At 36.5% G+C, this 22988-nt stretch overlaps 1 protein-coding gene across 3 annotated transcripts in view; it reads right to left on the bottom strand.

Annotated features, from left to right (window-relative positions):
- LOC111159955 (galactokinase 2) overlaps positions 1-22988 on the bottom strand; it is a 111655-nt gene that overhangs the window by 66934 nt on the left and 21733 nt on the right. For all 3 annotated transcript variants that reach the window (XM_022522681.1, XM_022522677.1, XM_022522690.1), the window contains exons 4-5: positions 17939-18029; positions 14705-14851 (exon numbers count right to left, since the gene is read on the bottom strand). In XM_022522681.1, coding sequence (XP_022378389.1) covers positions 14705-14851; positions 17939-18029 — 238 coding nt within the window. The remainder of the gene's footprint in view (positions 1-14704; positions 14852-17938; positions 18030-22988) is intronic.

The following is a 22988-nucleotide window of genomic DNA, read 5'->3' as shown; positions in this document are numbered from 1 at the left end:
AATAGTACTTCTTAAGTATCTGGTAGAAATGCTGGGGTGGCTCAGTTGGCTGGGTGTCTGACTCTTGGTTCCTGCTCAGTTCGTGATCTCGGGGTCTGATCTTAGGGTCTTGGCATCAAGCCCTGCCCTGCGCTGGGCTCTGTACTCAATGGGAATCTGCTTTCCCCTTTCCCTCTCCCTTTTCCCCTGTCCCTCTCCCCACTCTCGTACTCTCTCTTTCTCTCTTTCTAAAACGAATAAATAAATCTTGAAGATAAAATAAAGTATCCGGTATACTCAGTAACCAAGGAAAATTTAATTTGTAAAATACTCTTTGTCTTATTCATTCATTTTGGGCATACCTGGATAAATATCTTTAAATTATTTTTATATGCCTATATTATTCACTGCCTACAGCCTTCACTAAAATATTCCATAAATATATTAGTTTTATAGCCTCACTTCTAGCATTTTCACCTAGGATTTGACCCTAGCCTCTTGCTTTTATAATCATCAAAGGCCTTAAAATAATTGCATTTGAAAGAGTCACAATATACTTACCAAATGCACCCCAACTCTGAAAAAGTAATACTTATAAATTGCTCAATATGCTTTTAAGAGTGAGCTACTAAAAATTTAATAGGAAAAAAGTGCTCAAAAGACAAAAATAATGGGGCGCCTGGGTGGCTCAGTGGGTTAAAGCCTCTGCCTTCGGCTCAGGTCATGATCCCAGGATCCTGGAATCGAGCCCGCATCGGGCTCTCTGCTCAGCAGGGAGCCTGCTTCCCTTCCTCTCTCTCTGCCTACCTCTCTGCCTACTGTGATCTTTGTCTGTCAAATAAATAAATAAAATCTTTAAAAAAAAAAAAGACAAAAATAAAAATTATGTCCATAAATACTAAATGTAGAAATTAAATTTGAGAGCAATTTGAGAGCAAAACTTGATAAATGGAACTTTCTTATGAGTTTTTATTAGATTTTTTCAAAGATAGTAAATTAAACACAATCATTTCAAGGGGTGTGGGTATTTGCAAATTAGATCAATACACAGTTTTAATGGCAGGAAATATGCAGTACAGCTTTGAAATGCTTCACAATGATTTATGGTGTATCTGAATCTTTCCTTGGAGCCATGGAAAGCTGAATTTCACTCTCAGTTCTCACCCTTACTTGTTTTGTTCCTTTCTTTTTCTTTTCCTTTTTTTACTATTTCATTTATTTTAATTAAAACTTAAGAGCAAACTACCCAAAGTAAAAATATATGCAGTCAGTTCAGGACCTTTGTTACCACAGTATCTCCATCTAGTGGACATTGAGATCAAAAAAGTTTATTTTATTCAGTAAATTCCTGATTGCCAGTTATTAAACAAAGTAATTATAAGAAACGTAACTGAAAAAAAAATAAAGTAAGAAAGAAAAGCAACAGTCCTCCCCCACCCCTAGGGATGGAATTGTCAGTCAGCAATAAAACCAGAGTCATATTACATTGTTACATTGTAACAGGTACCTAGACGGCAGTTTTCCAAAGTTTAGATATAGTTTTCCCAAGGTTGAATTTTATTTCCAATAATGATTTTATTGTCATTAGGATCTAGAATTTTAAAAAATCCGTTAGAAGATTTAGATATAGTATAAGCAAGAGTTTAATTATTATTAAGCAACTCCTCAAAAATTGATGATCTTAAGAATTGCTTTACCTCTTAGATCACACAATCTTAGTGCTAGAAGGGGCCTCAAAGATTTAGTGGTCTAAATTCACTTATTTTACTAGTGAAGAAACTGAGACCCAGAGACAGACTTCCCCTCAGCTATAAAGCTAGAGAGTAGCAATACCAGAATTCAGACCCAGGTCTGTTTTTCAGTCCCATACTCTCAAAATAAAAATAAATGTACTCTCCAGGAAGATACTATTGTCTTTGGAACAAATCATTCATTTTATGTTTTTGTTTAACTCATCCAAATACAATACTAAAAACAGGGGGAAATGGCTATTATGCAAATGATGGTAGCAGTAATAACTCACTAATTTAATCAGACCCAACTAATTGTCTCCTTTATGCCAGGCAGTATAAAGTTGCTCATAAAAAAATGATACAATCATCTCTTCCCTCAGAGAGAGAGAAAAGTTTTTAAGGTTATTTACCATTTGCCAGACTGACTGCCCTTCTTTTATTCTCAACAGATTTATATGTCCTCTAAAATTAAAAAGAAATCTCCATTGTCAGTTACCAGTGCCTTGTCTAAGCCCTAAAAGGGCTGACTGAACCCTGGACCCATCCACATAATGACTGTGCCCTCCAAACAGTTTTGTTCTGTTGGTGCTGCTGCTGTTGTTGTTGTTGTTGTTGAATGTTTTTAGACCTTCAGGGGAAGTAGAAGTAACATTAATATGTTCTAAAAGTAAAACCTGCCATATCCCTTTGATAAAACATAAAGTACAAGTACACAATCCTGGCGCTAGGCTCTGAGAAGCTGGCAGTTGCTTCTTACTTTACGGAGTTAAGTGGCCTTGCAAAAGGATGAGGGGAAAGTTCTTTGCATTTCTCCAAGTGCTAAACAGATGTTAATTGCATTATTCATAATTCAAAAGTATGTATCTTACTGCACAAATGCTACTTGGAAAATATTCCTGCTTACAATACAAATCAGTTACAATTTTAGTTCCTCTGAGTAAGCCTCTAAAGATACTATGTCAAACATGTAGTAAATTAGAGAGCCCTGGGGTCCATTTAATGGACTTGTGTCCGAGTACTTTACTTCAAAATGAAATGAAAGGGTGTACAGTATTTTCAACTCAAGAAAGATAAAAGTAAATGTATATACAATGATCCCATCCTATGTGTTTGCTTAAATACGACTAAAGTGACTTTTGCTTCAATATTATCAGTTTAGGGCACCTAGGTGGCTCAGTTTGGTAAGCGTCTGCCAAGGTCCTGGGATCAAGTCCCACATAAGGCTCCCTGCTCAGTGCGGAGTCTGCCTGTCCCTCTCCCTCTACCCCTCCCCCTCGCTCATTCTCTCTCTCTTTCTAATAAATACATGAGATTTTTTTTTTTAAAGCAAATACAAAATTATTAGTTTAAGGGCACCTGGTTGGCTCAGTCAGTGGAGCATACAACTGTTGTCTTAGGGTCATGAGTTCAAAGCCCTACACCGAGCATAGAGCTTACTTAAAAAGCAAAATAAAACAAAACAAAAAACAGAATTATTAGTTTAAAGGAAGTCAAACAGAAAATTGGTTAGTAAAGGGGTGGATGTTTGAAACATATAATATATGAATACTTAATATATAGAGTTCTTATGGAGTAATAGGAACTGAGTAGATATATAACAAAGTCCAAAAACTGTAAATGACCAATAAAAAACATGGAAAAGATGTTTAGGCAGTCTAATCATCAAAGATATGCCCAAGACAGAATCTATCAGATTGGAAATGATTTTAAAGATTGATAAAGTTGTTGGTAAGGCTGTGGGGAAATGGATGTTCATGTAATGTTGCTGCATATTAATTGATAAAAATCTTTCTAGATGACAATTTGACAATGAATTTCAAAAGGTAAAATGATCAGGAACAAGGCAAGAATGTCCATCACCACTGCTTTTCAACATCAATGTGGACGTTCTAGTTAGTGTAATAAAACAAGAGAAGGAGATAAAAGATATACAGATTGGGAAAGAAGAAATAAAACTCTTTGTTTACAGATGACATAGTTATCTATGTAGAAAATCCAAAGGAATTAGCAAAAAAACTCCTGGAACTAGCAAGCAATTATAACAAGGTTGTAACATACTATATTAATATACAAAGTCAATCACTTTCCTATATACTAGCAATAAACAAGTGGAATTTGAAATTTAAAATACAATACCATTTACATTAGCACCTGAAAAAATGTAATACTTAAGTATAAATCACATGAAATATGTACAAGATTTACACAAGGAAAACTATAAAACTCAAATGAAATCAAAGAACTAAATGGAGAGATATCCTATGATCATGGATAGGAAGACTCAATATTGTTAAGATGTTAATTTTTCCCAACTCGATCCACAGATTCAATGCAATCCCATCCAAAATCCCAGCAAGTTATTTTGTGGTTATCAATGGATTCTAAAGTTCATATGGAGAGGCAAAACATCCAGAATAGCAACACAAGATGAAAGGAGAATAAAGTTGGAGGACTGACACTTTCCAACTTCAAGACTTCATATTAGGCTACAGTAATCAAAATAGTTTGGTATTCACAAAAGAACAGACAATTAGATCGATGTGACAGAATAGAGAGCCCAGATATAGATTCACACAAATATAGCCTGATCTTTGACAAAGGAGCAAAAGCAAAGCAATGGAGCAAAGATAGTCTTTTCAAGAAATAGTACAAGAACAACTGGGCATTCATATGCAAAAAAAAATGCATCTAAACACAGGCCTTACACCTTTACAAAAATTAAACCAAAATGGATCACAGACCTAAATGTAAAACAAAACTATAAAACTCCTAGAAGATGACATAGGAGAAAACCTAGATGACCTAGGGTTTGGCAATGACTTCTGAGATAAGGCACAGTCCATAAAAGAAAGAATTAGTAATCTGGATTTCATTAAAATTAAATAGTTCTGCTCTACAAAAGATAATATCAAGAGAATAAAAAGAGAAGCACTATCTGGAAGAAAATATTTGCAAAAGACATATTTGATAAAGGACTATCATCCAAAATATACAAAGAACTCTTAAAACTCAACAGTATGAAATAAGCAACCTGTTTAAAAACCAAGCCAAAGATCTTAAGAGACACCTCACCAAAGAAGATATACAAATGGTAAGTATGCGTATGAATGAGAAGATGCTCCATGGGGCGCCTGTGTGGCTCATTTGGTTAAGTGACTGTCTTTGGCTCAGGTTATGATCCCAGAGTCAGGGAATCAAGTCCTGCATCTGTCTCCCTGCTCAGCAGGAAGTCTGCTCCTCCCTCTGACCTTCCTTCTCTCATGCTCTCACTCTCTCATTCTCTCTCTCTCAAATAAATAAATAAAATCTTAAAAAAAAAAAAAATGGGAAAAGAAAAGATACTCCCCATCATATGTCATTGGGAAAATGCAAATTAAAACAACAATGAGATATTAGTACACACCTATTAAAATGGCCAAAATCTGAACTCCAAATGCTGGTGAGAATACGGAGTAACAGGAACTCTCATTCATTGCTAGTGGGAATACAAAATGATACAGCCACTTTGAAAGATAGTTTGATAGTTTCTTTCAAAATTTAATATATTCTTTTCATACATTTCAGCAATCACACTCCTTGTAATTTACCCAAAGGAGTTGAAACTTATGCCCACACAAAAACCTGCACACAGATGTCTATAGCCACTTTATTCTTAATTGGCAAAACTTGAAAGCAACCAAGATGTCCTTCAGCAGGTGAATGGATAAACTATGTAATATCTATACAATGAAATATTATCCAGTATTAAAAAGAAATGAGCTTCTATGTTCATTTTTAGTTATTTTCTCTGCATACAGTGAATGTAGTAGGTAAGGACTATGCACACATGTGGCATACTTAATATCATGGGGACTGTCCCAGTTGATTCTTTAAATACTAGATCACATTTAACTTACTCCTGAGTGCAAGTCAAAGTTTGGAGGCCTTGACACATAGTGACCTAATAATGATAAGGATGTAAGGATCACGGCAAAAGTTCAAACACAACCAAGGCGTATGCATGAATTTTCAGCAATAGTGGTTTCATTTGAAGACACTCGGAAACAGTGAACCATAGTTCTCCAATCTGTTGCTCCCTAGTTTGTCTTGTTTGCCTTAGTTTATGCCAAAGGTAAACATGTATTTAGCCTAGAAAAGGAAATGGAAAGAAAACAAAAAGCAAAACAAAACAAAGCAAAACAAAAAGCAGAGGTGACCTAAACAAAACAAAGGACGCAAAGCAAGCATCCTAATCTGCAAATAGCTTGGTCACAACATCCAAGTGAATCCAAATTACTCAAAACCATTAAATAAATGTTGTCTCCAATCCTACTCCTAAAAAAGAATATAACAAGAGACAAACACAATGCCGCCTAACTGAAAGAAATGTGGTTCTTTTTTACTGATAAAACTATGTGAATGGTTTTATATTTATGTATTAACAATATTAACTTAAAATTTCAAACATTTTTAAACACAGGCCACCCAGTGCTAACACTGAGCCCTCCTGGTTTTTGTGCCAGTGAGCACATGGCTTTAGTCCACGTCCAACACTTAATTAAGAGATTGTTTTCAAAGATTGTATTCTGGATTTACCATCTTCTTAGAGGCCATGCTGCTGCAGTTCATTAGCAGTCCACTGTTAAAGCGGCTGGACTGTTTTAAACTACTATTTTCCTTAACCGTTATATGGAGGAGGTTTTTGTTATTCTATGCAAAGTGAAACAACATCCTTCCATGGACTTCTAAACATAATGATTAGTGACAGTGCAAATTGTTTTCTGATTGTCCTATAACATATAGCAAACTGCTACTAAAACATTCTCATCAGAGCTTAAACTTTTGTGTAATTGTGAGATTCTTTTCATTTTCCTGTACATCTTGTCTTTACTTTTTAAGGACAAGATCTCATTCTAAGGCCAAGAAATATTTAACTTAAATGTAACTATATGTAGAGAAAAATATAAACCTTCTCAGAGAAACTCAGGAAATGAAAACTTGGACATATTTGGCACAGAATGTTGAGCATTTAACTTACTCTGCTTCTGAACCTCAAAGGTCTCTTGTACGTATGGATTTCAAACACCAAAACACTCCTCTGAAAGAGGATCAATCTGTGTCTATACGAGTAACTCGACCCTGAAATTAAGTTATTCAAACCTGTTGAGCGACTTAAGCAACTAGAAGAGTTGTATGTCATCACATAAAATTTTGAAAAGGAATGTCATGAGGCAGCATAGGAATTTCTAGGCCTTGGCTGACACATTTTTATCAGTCTGGCTCAGAGAACTGTTACAATACACTTAAGGGTTCACTCTGCCTGAAATGCTCTGGACCCCTCCCAGTACTTTGTGTCAAGACACAGCCTCTCTAAGTTTTTTAGAACTTACCACTCACTTGAAAACTTCCCCATTTAGGGGAGGCTGGGTGGCTCAGTGGGTTAAGCCTCCACCTTCAGCTCAGGTCATGATCTTAGCATCCTCAGATGAGCCCCGCATCAGCTTTCTGCTCAGCAGGGAGCCTGCTTCCCCCACTCTCTGCCTGCCTCTCCGCCTATTTCTGATCTCTGTCAAATAAATAACATCTTAAAAAAAAATTCCCCATTTAACAACACCAAGTAGCCATTCTTATAACCCTGTTCTCCATTTACACATAAAATACTTCAGATCTTGTATGTACTAGATGCTCAGTTAATAAGTCTTGTGAGGTACCCCACTATGTGCGTTTAAGTTCCATAAAAGCATTGACCATTCCCATTTCTTTTCTTTTCTTTTCTTTTTGTTTGTTTTTTAGATTATTTTCTCCCTGGTCAGTATAGGGTACAACAAACTACTTCCAACTGCAAGAAACTCAAAGCAATGTGAATCACATCTGGACACCTCAGCTCACAGCCCTCCAAAGGCTTTCTATCATACTTGGAATGAAATCCAAAGAAGACTCTATACAATGTGGCAATGTGGCCTCTGATCACCTCTCTTTAGCTCACCTCAAACAGGACAGACCCTGTCCTGTCCCCCACCAACACTGCCTCCACTGTTCCTCGGCTGTGAGGAACATGCTTTAGCCTTAGGGCTTTTGGATGAGCTGTTCCTTCTAGTTCCCTTTTTTGCTCACTCCATAGTCTCTATTAAAATGGCTCCTCCTTAAAGAGACTTCTGACTCCTCCAAAATAGCAACTTCCCCTCACTACAGCCTATTTTTCTTCATAGCCTTGGCTGATATTTTACATTTATTTAGATAGTTGTTCATTATCTCCTACTATCACCACAGACACTAGCACTTAAGTCCAATGAAAGCAGGGGCTTCACCGATTTTATTCACAGCTGTATCCCTAGTGCCTAGACCAAGGCCTGGCACCTGGTAGGCATTCAATAAATGTCACTGAATGCTAATTCCAAGATTTAGGATAGGAAGTTTATACTGTGGCTGAAAAGCCTATCTTTTCTGGGAAGCAGTCCCTCATAAATCCAGTGTTATTTGTGTTATTCCAGGCTTCCCAATAACAAATAGGATTCCTGATGCCTAACCATGAGCTTCTCCAGTTTCCTCAGTGGACAGCAACCCTCAAGGAAAAGTTTTATGCCCAATTCATATTCCAAGTTACTCAGACATAACATGAATTGTATTTTTGACAAATGCCAAAAGATAACTGCATACAGAATGCCCTCCGAGCCCACAGCTCTCTGTTGATCATTTCAGCCTTCATCAACCACGATCATAGGGGGTTTCTCCTCCTTAGATTTTAACATGAGGATGTAGTTCAGCCGTATATTGTCACCCTACTTTCTACGGTACTGGGTGCCTCTAATTCCTAAGCCTTTCCAGACACCTGTGAATCAATTTGCCTTCCATCTGCACTTCCTTCCACAGGCACTTGGCTCTGACCTTTCTTCATTCTCCTAAGTCATGTACCACCCTTCCACTGAATTTTCATCTTTGTATCTTGTGGTTTAGGGTTATTTATGTCTCCTTGATTTATCAAAGATGAAACCTGTGTCTCCATTTTCTTTCTTTCCCTATTGTTCGGGGATGATTTTTTTTGAAAAAGCAAACTAAATGAGGGCTGGAGAAAGAAAAGTAGATATGTTCTTTGTTCTAGCATCTTGAAACCAGAAGTCTCTAGGCTTTTCTATTTCATAGGTCTTTTTATTATACCACATTCTCTTCTCCAGTTTCCTTCTCATTCATAATTTCAATCTTCCAGAATTTCTGGGTGATTAGCCATCTTGTTTTAGTGGTTTCAGCCATAAAACATTTCATTTATTAATGGGTTAACAAATTCCAAATCTACTTACCATATCTCTTTTTACAGTAATTATTACCTGCAATTTAACAGGGACTACTGGATATACATATTAATTGGAAGGGGACTATTCATCAATTGGGAGAGATTAGTCACCAGTCTCCTGTGGGACTTACCTTTTTTTTTTTTTTTTAAGATTTTATTTATTTATTTGACAGAGAGAGATCACAAGTCGGCAGAGAGGCAGGCAGAGAGAGAGAGAGAGAAGGAAGCTGTCTCCCCACCGAGCAGAGAGCCCGATGTGGGACTCGATCCCAGGACCCTGGGATCATGACCTGAGCCGAAGGCAGAAGCTTTAACCCACTGAGCCACCCAGGTGCCCGGGACTTAGCTTTCTTATCAGATAGGTTGGTTATTCTCTGTTTGCCTTTCTGGCCCTCCATTCTCACACTTCTCTGTACCCCAGAAGATGGACCTCTATGGACAACTCCCCTCGTCCATTCCCACTCACTGCCATTCCTACCCACTTCACTCTTTCCCACCTCATTGCATCTCTGGCAACATTACTCTACAGTCATACCTCCTAAAGTACAATAGCTTCTGGTTTCACAAGGGAACTCTTCCTAGTTGGTTCCCCTGAACCTACCCACATCTATGTAAATAGTCTCCTTATTAAACTGTCTTCAGTTACACCCTGTGCGCCATTTTTTTCTTATTAGACACTGACTGATACATCAGTTTAAAAAAAATTTTGAACTAGCTCATCTCTAAAGTCCATTGAGTTCTTACATTCTGTATCAACAATTAGCACTTAACTATAAAGACTCTGAGGAAATCAGGCTTCCTTTCAATTAAGATTCTATCTCACTACAGCGGGGTGCCTGGGTGGCTCAGTGGGTTAAGCCTCTGCCTTCGGCTCAGGTCATGATCTCAGGGTCCTGGGATCAAGTCCTGCATCAGGCTCTCTGCTGGGCAGAGAGCCTGCTTCCTCCTCTCTCTCTCTCTGCCTGCCTCTCTGCCTACTTGTGATCTCTCTGTCAAATAAATAAATAAAATCTTAAAAAAAAAAGATTCTATCTCACTACAGCAAAGAAACTCTCCTAAATAATGATACTAAGCCCTTATGAAATATTAAGTATTGTCAGTGCAAATTAGACAAGCAGGGAAAGCTAGGATATACATATTGTTCCCTTTAGGCAGTAAAGTCAGTTCTGATAAAAGTATATTTGCTATTTTTTATTCATTTTTTAAATCAAGGTATAACTAACATATTAGTTTCATGTATACAACATAATGATTTGATATCTGTATATATTGTGAAATGATCATCACAGTAAGTCTAATTAGCATCCATCACATACATAGTTATAGAATTTTATTTTCTTGTGATGAGAACTTTTAAGATTTACTCTCTTAGCAACTTTTAAATATGCAATGCAGTATTGTTAACTATAGTTACCATTCTGTACATTACATCCCATGATTTATTTTATAACTGGGAGTTTGTACCTTTTGACTCCCTCTATCCATTTTGCCCATCCCCCAACAACCACCTCTGGCAACAACTAATTTGTTCTCTATATCTATTAGCTCCAGTTTTTTTTTTTTTAAAGATTTTATTTATTTATTTATTTGTCAGAGAGAGAGAGAGGGAGAGAGAGCAAGCACACGCAGACAGAACGGCAGGCAGAGGCAGAGGGAGAAGCAGGCTCCCCGATGAGCAAGGAGCCCGATGCGGGACTCGATCCCAGGACGCTGGGATCATGACCTGAGCCGAAAGCAGCTGCTTAACCAACTGAGCCACCCAGGCGTCCCCTAGCTCCAGTTTTTTAAAAAAATTTAGGAGCGCCTGTGTGGCTCAGCTGGTTAAGCATCCAACTCTTGATTTCAGTTCAGGTCATGATCTCAGGGTTATGAGATCAAACTTCACATTGGGCTCCACATTGGGTGTGGAGTCTGCTTGAAATTTGCTCTCTCCCTCTGCCCCTCCCCCCACCTCTCTCTCCCTATCTAAGAGAAAACAATAAAATAAAACATTAAAAAAAAATTTTAGGGGACGCCTGGGTGGCTCAGTTGGTTGGACGACTGCCTTCGGCTCAGGTCATGATCCCGGAGTCCCAGGATCGAGTCCCACATCGGGCTCCCAGCTCCATGGGGAGTCTGCTTCTCCCTCTGACCTTCTCCTCGCTCATGCTCTCTCTCACTGTCTCTCTCTCAAATAAATAAATAAAATCTTTAAAAAAAAAATTTTAGATTGCACAAGTGAAATCATACATATTTGTCTTTTCCTGTATGACTTATTTCACTTAGCACAATGCTCTTAAGTTCCCTCCATGTTGTTGCAATTGGCAAGATTTCATTCTTTTTTATGGTTAACTAAAATGTCATTGTACATATATATATACCATATTTTCTTTATGCATTCATCCATCAACAGATACTTAGGTTGTGTCTGTACTTTTACTATTGCAATTTTAATGCTTTAGTGTACATAGGGGTGCATACTATTGTTTCAAGTTAATGTTTTCAATTTCTTCAAATAAATACCCAAAAATGCAATTGCTGGAGCATATGGTCTATTTTTAATTTTGTGAGGACTATCCATACTGTTTTCCATAATGGCTGCACCAATTTACATTCCCACCAACAGTGTACAAGCATTCCTTTTCTCCGCATCTTCACCAACAACTTGTTATTTTTTTATCTTTTTGATACTAGCCATTTTGACAGGTGTGAGGTGATATCTCATTGTGGTTTAGATTTGCATTTCCCTGATGGTAAGTGATGCTGAACATCTTTTCATGTGTGTGTTGGCCATCTTTATGTCTTCTCTGGAAAAATGTTGATTCAGATACTCTGCCCATTTTTAATCATATTGTTTGTTTTTATGCTATTTAGTTGTATGAGTTTGTTAAATATTTTGTCATTAGTTAATTGACCATATATGCATGGGTTTATTTCTGGGCTCTTAATTCTGTTCCATTGATCATGTGTCTCTTTTTATGTCAATACATTTGTTATTTTTTTACTTTGAAAACACAGAGGCAGCCAGAATTAATTCCTAAGTTTCAAGTGTTTTTTTCTTCATCATTTTTTCTTCTTTTCCCTTAAATATTTATACCATTAAAAGCCAAAAAAGTGAAAAAAAATAAGTTTCACCAATCCTCTTATTAATAAATTAATTTCTTGACCTTATCCCCATGACAGACATCATTTTATCTCTTTCACCAGGCACAGCCAGATTTTTTGTATCCACTGAACTTTTCCACTTTCTCACTTCTCATAAACACTTTAACATATTCCTATTTTAAATTGTTCTTGCCAAGGTTTTCTTCAACTTCTCTGATGCCAAAACTAATGAAGGTTAGTCCTTGTCTCACTTGACATCCCAGCAGCATTTGACACCACTGTTTTCATGAAATAGTCTCTTTTTTGTCTTTGCTATTGCCTTACCTGTTTTATTTTCCTTCTATCTATCTGATTCTCAGTCTCTTCAGTGGACATTTCTTCTTTTTTTTTTTTAAGATTTTTTTTTTTTTTTTTTTGACAGACAGATCACAAGTAGGTAGAGAGGCAGGCAGAGAAAGACAGGAGGAGGCAGGCTCCCTGCTGAGCAGAGAGCCCGATGCGGGACTTGATCCCAGGACCCTGAGATCATGACCTGAGCCGAAGGCAGAGGCTTTAACCACTGAGCCACCCAGGCGCCCCGGTGGACATTTCTTCTTAAGCCCATCCTTCAAATGTTTATGCTTGTCAGAACCTTGTCCTAGTCTTCCTTGTCCTTCTACCTACATTCTTCCACTGGTTGTTCTCCCCCACTCCTATAGCTTCAAAACCCAGTTATATACAAATAACTCTCAAATGGGCCATCTCAAGTTCAGATCCTCCTCCTTATCTTCAAGGATATTGTTTGTGACTAAATACTATATAACTCTATCAGCATGCCCACAGAGACTCCTCCCTATCAACATTTCAGTTTCATCTATATTCCTTATTCCAACAAATCACACCAAGCCAGAGACCTGGGTAAAATCCTTGACTCTTCTCTGTGCCTCATCCCCATACCCAATCAATGAGCAAGTCTTATTGATTCTGTCTGAGATGTACTTTAAGTCTATGATCCAGGTCTCTCCATTCTCACTGCCATTTCTCTAGACCAAATCATTTCCCTACTACCAATATTGTTACTACCCTCATATCTAGATTTTATAGTAGAGCCAGAGTGATCTTTCTAAAATATAGGCATGATAATATTACCCTCTTTCTAAAAGCCTGAAATGGTTTTACACTGCTATCAAGATAAAGCCCAAATTCCTCAACATGGCTCATAAGGCCCAACATCTGGCCTCCTACTCTATTATCCAAATTACTCCAGCCAAATTAAGCCCCTTTTAGTTCTTCCAACAATCTATGATCACTCTTACTCTAGATATTCCCACATAAGTCTCCCTCCACCTGATACATGCCTACTGATGTTACCAGTGTTTTCATGCTATCAGTATTTCTTGACAAACATCTAAAAATGCTTGTGTCTCAGTTGAGATATTCCATGCTCTCTAAATCTGCATTTCTCCACTCATCACAACCTATTATAGTTGTCTGTTACTTGTCTCTGTTCCCATTTCAGATCATAAGCACTGTGAGGGTTAAAACTGGACCTATCATAGCTCCAATGCTTTGAACATTACCTGGTACAAAGTAGCCACTAAATAAATAATGGTTGAATGATGACTAAATGAATAAATAAATAGATCATCAGATTAAACATAGTACCACTGGAAACACATTTCACATATGGATTTCTTTCCCTTGCTTTCTTTCCTCTCAATAAACAAAAAACAAGTGAATTGCTCTTCCCACAAAATAAGCCATGGCTCACAAAGGGCTAACTAATGTATACTTATACATGACAGCCAAGAGACAGACAAGAGAACTCTATCTGAGCCTTTGCTTTCTCCTTTATTTCTCTTTCCTCTTGTATATAAAATTTTCAAAATGAAAATTTAAACAGGCTGACCAAGCATGTGGCAGACTTTCTCTTGATCTGCCTGATGCCCTTCCCAAGCCACCTATAAATGTGGTAGTATATGTGTATGGGATAAAAAAGAACCTATGATAACATTTTGTTTGAACCAGAACTCCAAAGCATTAATTAAAGCTGAGCACACCTGCTCTGAACTGCAAAGCCGGAGATTTATGTGAACTTGTAAAGTTGAGGCTTTCTGACCTTTCGTAGGATTTATGTTTCCTTTAAATAAGCATTTCCTCTTTGTAATGCAATATTTTTTTTAAAGTTTATTTCAGTGACTAACTTGCTGGTATAAACAGATATGCTGTTCAGTTCCTTTATTGCCTGGTCTTTACCCTTTTTACCCAATGCCTGTCAAATATTTAATTTAAGGTTTTGGTTGAAAATAAGCAGGTCCAACTATGAGGCCTACAATTTCTTGGTCTAAACTGAACTTGTTAGTGAGGTGATCCAAAAAGATATCCATGCACTCAAACTCCACAATTAATGTAAGAGCACAAGAGCATTTTAATACAGATATTCACAGATCTGCTCCCTATTTGCAAAGTATCAGGTACTTTACAGTGGTTTATCATAAGCAGGACTTACTAATTTTTAGGTTACAGTGCATTCCCATGTGTAGAGTCCTTCCAGGTAAGACGAAGTTTGTAATCAAAGAAAGATCTTATAATTTGGAGATTCAGATATTAATGGCTTTACAAAGAGAGAGTTCTGTGAGGCTAACACATTTATGTTGGTTACCTTAGATAGGTTCATTCCCAGCACTGTGAGTGTCACTAAGCCAGCACAACAGACTAAAGCACTGGAGCTGGAGAGTCCAGAACTTGGTGGGATGTTTCCATCCACTAAGCAATTCATTCCAGTCAGGTTGCTAAGACCAAAGTGTTCCTAAGAATAGAAGGAAAAAACAGTGCTAGTAACTTTGGTGTTAGATTCGAGAAGTAGCAAACATTCTTTCATTCTCCAGAGAGCAAACATTTATCAATGGACTTATTATGCTATTTATAGAAACTACTTGTGCAATTCAATTTAGTTGCGTCTATACATGATATTTCATTTAATGGTTCTTGGCTACAGGGTTTGGTAATCTGTAGATTATTTTTTACTTTGTTCAACAAAAAGCTACTGATCGATTTCCTAAAATTGCCTTGAGTCATCTTTTTATTGAACATTAACTGACTTAAACAAATGTAAAAATTAATTAAACAATTATAATTCCATGTCTCAAGTAGCAAGGTAAGAAATACACAATATTAGTGAGGCAGATTAAAGCTCCATGTAACACAGCCCAACACAATATGACTGTGAAAGTCTAACCAAGCAGCAGCTTGTTTCTATTGAGTATTTCTTCAGAAGTTTCTCTAAAGAAAAAGTGTTCTCAACTTCAGTTCCATTTTACTTATGGAAAAACCTACGTACCAAAAGATTAAAAATTTTTTCCAACATTGCATATTGGGAGCTGGGGGTAGGACCCAGGTCTCTGATTTCTGGTTGAGAACTTCTCCACTGCAGTCAGTAACACAGGCCAGCATACTGTCACTATGATTTAATGTAAGTGAGCTATATGAGGAAATCCAGATTTTTACTAGAGTTTATAGATACAGTTAAGCCATATGGTAGCTTTCAAGACAGCCAAATTAGAATTCAGCCACAAATGAGAACACAGACTCTAAATGAAGTAGAGAAACTCTTATTTCTACAATTAGGAAAGAAAGAAATAATGAGAAATAATGAGACTCTGATCTAAAGATGGAAATCTCTAGGATACTTAGATGAATATCTAGGATGACACTTAAGATGATATTATATCATAACCTTTGTGGTTTAGGATTAAAAATAAATTCAAGGCCACCCCATTTTCAAGAAAAAATACCACATGTTTGCAAATTACTCGAAAAGCTCAAGACCAAAGTACAAAATACTATTATATTACATAATTATGCATTTCATCATACATATTATTCTAGGGAGAAATTTCAATAAACTAGTTAGAATAACCAAAGTAACAACAAAACTCTGCAAATTAAAGGCTGGTTTTTTTTCCCTTAATTTCTTGTCCTTTTTTCCTATGTTGGCAAAACTCACACACCACAAAAAAAGAGATTCTGTTGGATGTACTTCTCTTCTTGATTTCAAGTCATCTAAAAATTTCCTTTCCAGAAATACGAACAAATTACAAACTGAAACCCTGCTGCTGCCAATGCCCTTTCATACAGAACATCAGACAGCTTGTTTTAAAAAAAAAAAAATCCTTGGAGAACGCTATATATTTAACCATAAACTGATCCTCAGTGTATCTTGAATGTGAATCATACTTACAAACTTATCACGCAATGTTTAAATTAAAATGTACAACAGATTCAAAAACGTAAATGGATTTTGCCAAATTCCGTAACAGCTCTATCCCAAAAGGATAACATGTTCAATTTAATATAAACAGATTATCTTCTGAAATTTTCTAGTATTTGAATTTGAAGTTTTCTAAACAGGCTAACTTTTAAATTAATTCTCTGCCAAAAATTTGCTGTACAAACCTACTTTAGCACATTAAGTTGTCAAACCAAAAAAGAAGGCTTTAAGGCCTCAAATTTTCAAAAACAGAAAGCAACAAGCAGTATTTAGGTCACTTACCCATATGCTATAAAAAGCATGTTGCTATAAGGAAGATCAAATTGCATTTGTCAGGCAAATCCTTCCAAATACTGTAATTCCCTCTAATGCATTTGATAAGCCAGGTAACTTTGAAGATTTAAAAGCTGCCAATACCTATTCCCATAAGTTATTACCATGTGTCTCGATAAAGAAGAAAGAAAAATTAAAAAGAGGAAGGAAGGAAAAGAAAGAAAGAAAAAGAAAGGAAGAATGAAGGAAAGGAAGAGAGGGAGGAGGGGGAGGAGGGAGGAAGAAGGAAGGGAGAGAAGAAATGAATGCAGGAACTCTAAGACCAGAACCACCAAAATCTGAGTGTAGGACTACACATCAGAAATAAATCTGATGCTTTCCTGGAATGAAATATGCCACTGAGTCCTAGGCTACTTGTGACAAAGCTTCAGATAGGACCACCAGACAGCAAGGAACACAAGCTCTCTAAAACATGGATTTTAACAAATCAAATTGACTTACACTTTTTTATTTTGGAGAAAAAGTAGAAATATTTCATTTTCTTATTCTTGTCCATGACATTAGAGATGTTCGTGATAATTATTCAATGTTTCTAAGGAAAATACTTATTCTAATAAACTTTACTACCTCTTTTTTTTACCCTATCTGAAACCCTAGTTGTTTATTTATTGAATGCCTACTGTGTGTCAAGCACTGTGTAATCCTTGTAACAGCTCTTTGCTGGATAGCAAGGACATCATTATACAGATAACAAACCTGACACTTAAAGAGGCTGAATTAACACAGCTGAGCAGAGCTCAGATTCAAACATAGGGCCGTATGACTAAATCCTACTACAGTATATACCTACATATTTTTTTTTTAAGATCTTATTTTTTATTTGACAGAGAGAGAAATCACAAGTAGGCAGAGTAGCAGGCAGAGAGAGAGAGAGAGGAGGAAGCAGGCTCCCCGCTGAGCAGAGAGCCGGATGCAGGGCTCAATCCCAGGACCCTGGGATCATGACCTGAGCCGAAGGCAGAGGCTTTAACCCACTGAGCCACCCAGGCACCTATACCTACATATTTTTAGAACAAATATATTACTAGACTGCATCCTTCAAAAGAAAATTTGAACAAAGATTTTTTTAAAAAGAGGATTTTCATCAGAGGCAACTGATTTATGAACAGACATTACTGCTCCCTGTGAACCCCAGTGAACAGTCATACCTACCTCATCCTCTAAAATAAAATAATAGAAACATATGTTAGCTTTGAAAGATGACAAAAAATACATAGTAAATTTTTTAAAATCTTGATATATAATACACACTTTAAGTTCAACAGCTAGCAGTTGCCTGATAAACCAACTTACCTGAATTCCTTTAAATCCACATAGGAAATAGTTGTGCCACAGAGGCTTGGTTTTGTCAATCTGAATATTATTAGAACTAGTACTGAAGTCCCTGCAAAAACAAAAGACACCATTAATTTAAGGCTAGAGGCTGCAAAATCCATGGCTGACTGCTGCCATCTTGTGCCACAAGAGTGATACTGAAATTTCATTTTCCATTTACTTTCATCTATGTACTTCACAGTGTAGCCAAAAACAACAAACATCCCCACATACTAAAAGGTAAGGGAGGTTGCAGTGACCTTAACAATTAAACTACTTCTTATTGACCCTTTTTATTTCCTGAAACATAGAGGAACCAATATATTTAAACATAATCTACACCACCTTTTATTTCATGATGGTCCTTGTTAAGCTGATATAAAACCACATAAATGCTTATCCGTGGGGTTTGCTGTTTGGCATATCTCTAACTTTAACAGAAGTCAAACACTTCTCTCCCCACACTCTTTGCCACCTATCCAATTTTACCACCTTCACAGTTTAAGAAGAAGATGGGGGGAAAAAACAAATAATGATTCTAATGGATCATAATTGTTAAATAAGATTCCATGAGTCTATACTGATATAAATTAACAAATGAAAAACTACCCAAATGAAGGAGAAGGAAAACCTCTTCCTTAGAGTAAAATGTCAAAGAATAGATGAAGTAGAAATGGTGGAAATAAAAAAATCACTATGTGGCAAACTCCATGGTAATTGTTTCAGGAAAGAATCATCAATGGATGCTAAAGTTAGGGAGAAAAAGTTTGACAAGAAACAAAACATTTACATAGACTCAAAGTATTTCCCCATCAGATACTTATTGTAAAGGGAAAAAAAATAGTAATTTTATGGCAAAGAAATCTGGCAGACACCACCTCAACAAAATGATCAAAATTAACACCATCAATAAAGGGGCATCATACGTCTCCTTGATATCATGAACTGAGAACATATCAGTTGATTGTGGGAATTCTTTGTATTATTTTTGAGTTCTTTGTAAGTCAAAAATTATCTCAAAATGAAAAATAGATAAAAAGGTTTCTAAATCAGCCAAAGGACAAAAAAGCATGAAATGGAGGAAGATGGGGTCAAATAAAAAGTAAGGAAATAAGCAACATTCCCCATATTGACTGAATACTCTTCACATGGTTTACTAAATACCTATTATAGGCCAGTCACTGTAGTAGGCACCCTCCATGCATTATCTTAACTCAGTAACATGGACACATCCTGTCCTAAGAAAAATATTTAAGTATGCAAGGAATTCACAGGAATATAAAAGAAAACGGCACAGGGCTTATCTTTTCATAAACTAGCTGAGACAACATAAACACAAATTATGATCACACACTACTGTCGCGTGATGGTGTATAATCTGGAATGGGATGTGAGATCAAAAGGGCATCATCTCTATAATCAGCATATTAGAGTGAAGAGGGGAGGCCTTCCTGGTGGCTTACAGAGGTTTAGTGACTCTCCAAGGAAACACACAGTATGACTCCAGCTCACAAGCATTTTAGTGTCACCTACACAAGTTAAAATATATTGTTCACAGTCAACAAGAGGCCACAGAATTTGGAAAGTGGATTAAACTATGTTAGCAACACTGATCAGGTTCTGGTCCTAGTTAAGCAAAGATCTTGAAAGTCACCACAAAGAAAAGAAAACCAGGAAGCATTCAGGGGTAGAAGAGGAAATTTGTACAGATGCACAAAGCTACATGAGAAATACAAAAGATAAAGCTGAAAAGTGTCAGTTCCTACAGAATTAGAAATACAGCCTAAATACGTCATTTAAAAAAACCTTGTGTTTTTGTTTTTGTTTTTAAGAATTTTATTTCTTTATTTGACAGACAGAGATCACAAGTAGGCAGAGAGGCAGGCAGAGAGAGAGAGGAGAGGCAGGCTCCCCGCTGAGCAGAGAGCCAATTGCAGGGCTAGATCCAGGGACCCTGGGATCATGACCTGGGCCGAAGGCAGAGGCTTTAACCAACTGAGCGACCCAGGTGCCCCAAAAATCTTTCTTTTGATTAGTTATTTCATGCCTGTTTTTTTCTAGCATCCCTGTCTTGCCTCTCTGCCCTACCATTTTCTAAGATTTACACATTCTCCAATAAACCCAACAACCCCAATAAAAATCCCAGTGTACTCTTTCATATTAGTTGAATAGCTGATTCTAAAATGAATAAGGAAATGCTAAAGATCTAGAACAGTGAAACTAAATTTGAAAAAGACAAACAATGTTAGAGGATTTACACAACCTGATTCCAGGACTTCTTATAAAGCTACAGTTTTTAATTAGAAAATCACATTCACCAATGCATTAAAAGGATGTCCACAATAGCCAAACTAAGGAAAGAGCCAAGATGTCCTTCAACAGATGGATGGATAAAGATGTGTTCTTTATACACATATATACAGACACACACACACACACACACAAAATGGAATATTACTCAGCCATCAGAAAGGATGAATACTTACCATTTACATCAGTGTGGATGGAACTGGAGAGTATTATGCTGAGCAAAGTCAGTCAGTCAGAGAAAGACAATTATCATATGGTTTCACTCATATGTGGAATATAAAAAACACTGCAGAGGATCATAGGGGAAGGGAGGGAAATCAAAATGGAAAGAAATCAGAGAGGGAGACAAACCACAAGAGACTCTTAACTATAGGAAACAAACTGAGGATTGCTGGAGGGGAGGTAGGGGGTATATGGTAATTGGGTGATAGGCATTAAGGAGGGCATGTGATGTGATGAGCACTGGGTGTTATATGCAACTGATGAATCAACTGATGAATAACTGATCTGAAACTAATGATGTACTATAGGTTGGCTAATTGAATTTAAATTTAAATTTTAAAAAAATCAATCGCTTCTCAGCCTTTTGGCTAAGATCAAGTGTAAAAAAAGGATCATTCACCACAATCAAATAGGATTTATCCTGAGGATGCAGGATGTTCAATATTTGCACATCAGTGTCATATACTACATCAGCAAGTCGAAGGATAAAAATCAACTCAATAGATACAGAAAAAGTATTTGACAAAATTCAACATCTGTTCCTGATAACAACTCTCAATCAAGTGGGTTTGAGGGAACATACCTCAACATCATAAAGGCTATAAATGAAAAACCCACAGCTAACACCATACTCAATGGTGAAAAACTGAGAGCTGTTTAAGATCAGGAACAAGACAAGGATGTCCACTGTCCCGACTTTTATTCAACATACTGCTGGAAGTCCTAGACACAGCAATCAGACAAGAAAGAGAAGTAAGAGGTATCCATATTGGTAAGAAAGAAGTTAAACTGTCTCTATTTGCAGATGACATGATGCTATATACAGAAAACCCTAAAGACTCCATCAGAAAACTATTAGAAGTAATAGATGAATTCAGTACAGTTGCAGGATACAAAGTTAATACCCAGAAATTGGTAACACTTCTATACACTAATAACAAAGTAGCAGAAAGAAAACAATTCCATTTACAATTGCACTGAAAAGAATAACTTAACCAGGGAGGTGAAAGACCTCTGAACTATAAACCATTGATGAAAGAAACTGAAAACAATACAAACATATAGAAAAATATCCTATGCTCATGCATTGGAGGAATTAATACTGATAAATCTCCACACTATCCAAAGGAATCTACAAACTCAATGCAAACCCTATCAAAACACCAAAAGCATTTTTCACAGAACTAGAACAAATAATCCTAAAATTTTTATGGAACCAAAAAAGATCCCAATTACCCAAAGCAATCTTGAGAAAGAAAAACAAAGCTGGAGGTATCACAATTCCAGATTTCAAGATATATTACAAATCTGCAATAATCAAAACAGTATGGTACTAGCCACAAAAACAGACACATAGATAATGGAATGGAGTAGAGATCCTGGAATTAAACCCACACATATATTGTCATTTAATCTATGACAAAGGAGGCAAGAATATACCATGGGGAAAACACAGTGTCTCAATGAATGGTGCTGGGAAAATTGGATAACTAAATGCAAAAGAATGAAACTGGACCACTTCTAACACCATGCACAAAAATAAACTCAAAATGGATTAAAAACCTAAATGTGGATCTGAAACCATAAAATCCATAAGAGAAGAGAGGCAGTAATTTTTCTGACATCAGCAGTAGCAACATTTTTCTAGATAGGTCTCCTCAGGCAAGGGAAATGAAAACAAAAATAAACTATTGGGACTACATCAAAATAAAAAGCTTTTGGATAGCAAAGGAAACCATCAACAAAACAAAAAGGCAACCCACTGAATGGGGGAAGATATTTGCAAATGATATATCTGATAAAGGGTTAATATTCAAAATATATAAAGAAATTATATGACTCAATACCCAAAAAACCCAAACAATCCAATTTAAAAATGGGGAGATGATCTGAATAGACATACAGACGGCTAACAGACACATGAAAAGATGATCGACATCACTAATCATCAGGGAAATGCAAATCAAAACCACAATGATATATCACCTCATACCTGTAAGAATGGCTAGAATCAAAAGGTGGGGATGTGGAAAAAAAGGAAATTTCATGCATTGTTGGTGGGAAAATAAATTGGTACAGCCACTGGGGAAAATAGTATGGAAGTTCCTCAAAAAATTAAACACAGAAACATCATACAATGCAATAATTCCACTAATAGGTGTTTACTCAAAGAAAATGAAAACACTAATTAAAAAGATATATGTACCCCTATGTTTATCGCAGCACTGTTTACAATAGTCAAGATATGGAAATGACCTAAGTGTCCACAGATAGATCAATAGATAAGGAAAATGTAGTATATATACAATAGAATATGACTCAGCAATAAAACAGATGAGATCTTGCCATGTGTCACAACATGGATGGACATAGAAAGTATTATGATAAGTGAAATAAGTCAGACGGAGAAAGACAAATACCATATGATTTCACTTTTATGTGGGATCTAAAAAACAGAACAAATGAATAAATAAACAAACAAAAAGCAGAATCAGAT

This window comes from Enhydra lutris, unplaced genomic scaffold, assembly GCF_002288905.1.
Source record: "Enhydra lutris kenyoni isolate GAN:26980312 unplaced genomic scaffold, ASM228890v2 scaffoldscaffold4, whole genome shotgun sequence".
Taxonomy (NCBI): Eukaryota; Metazoa; Chordata; class Mammalia; order Carnivora; family Mustelidae; genus Enhydra; species Enhydra lutris.
Note: the sequence above shows the minus strand (reverse complement) of the source record. Positions and strands in the feature narration are given on the sequence as shown.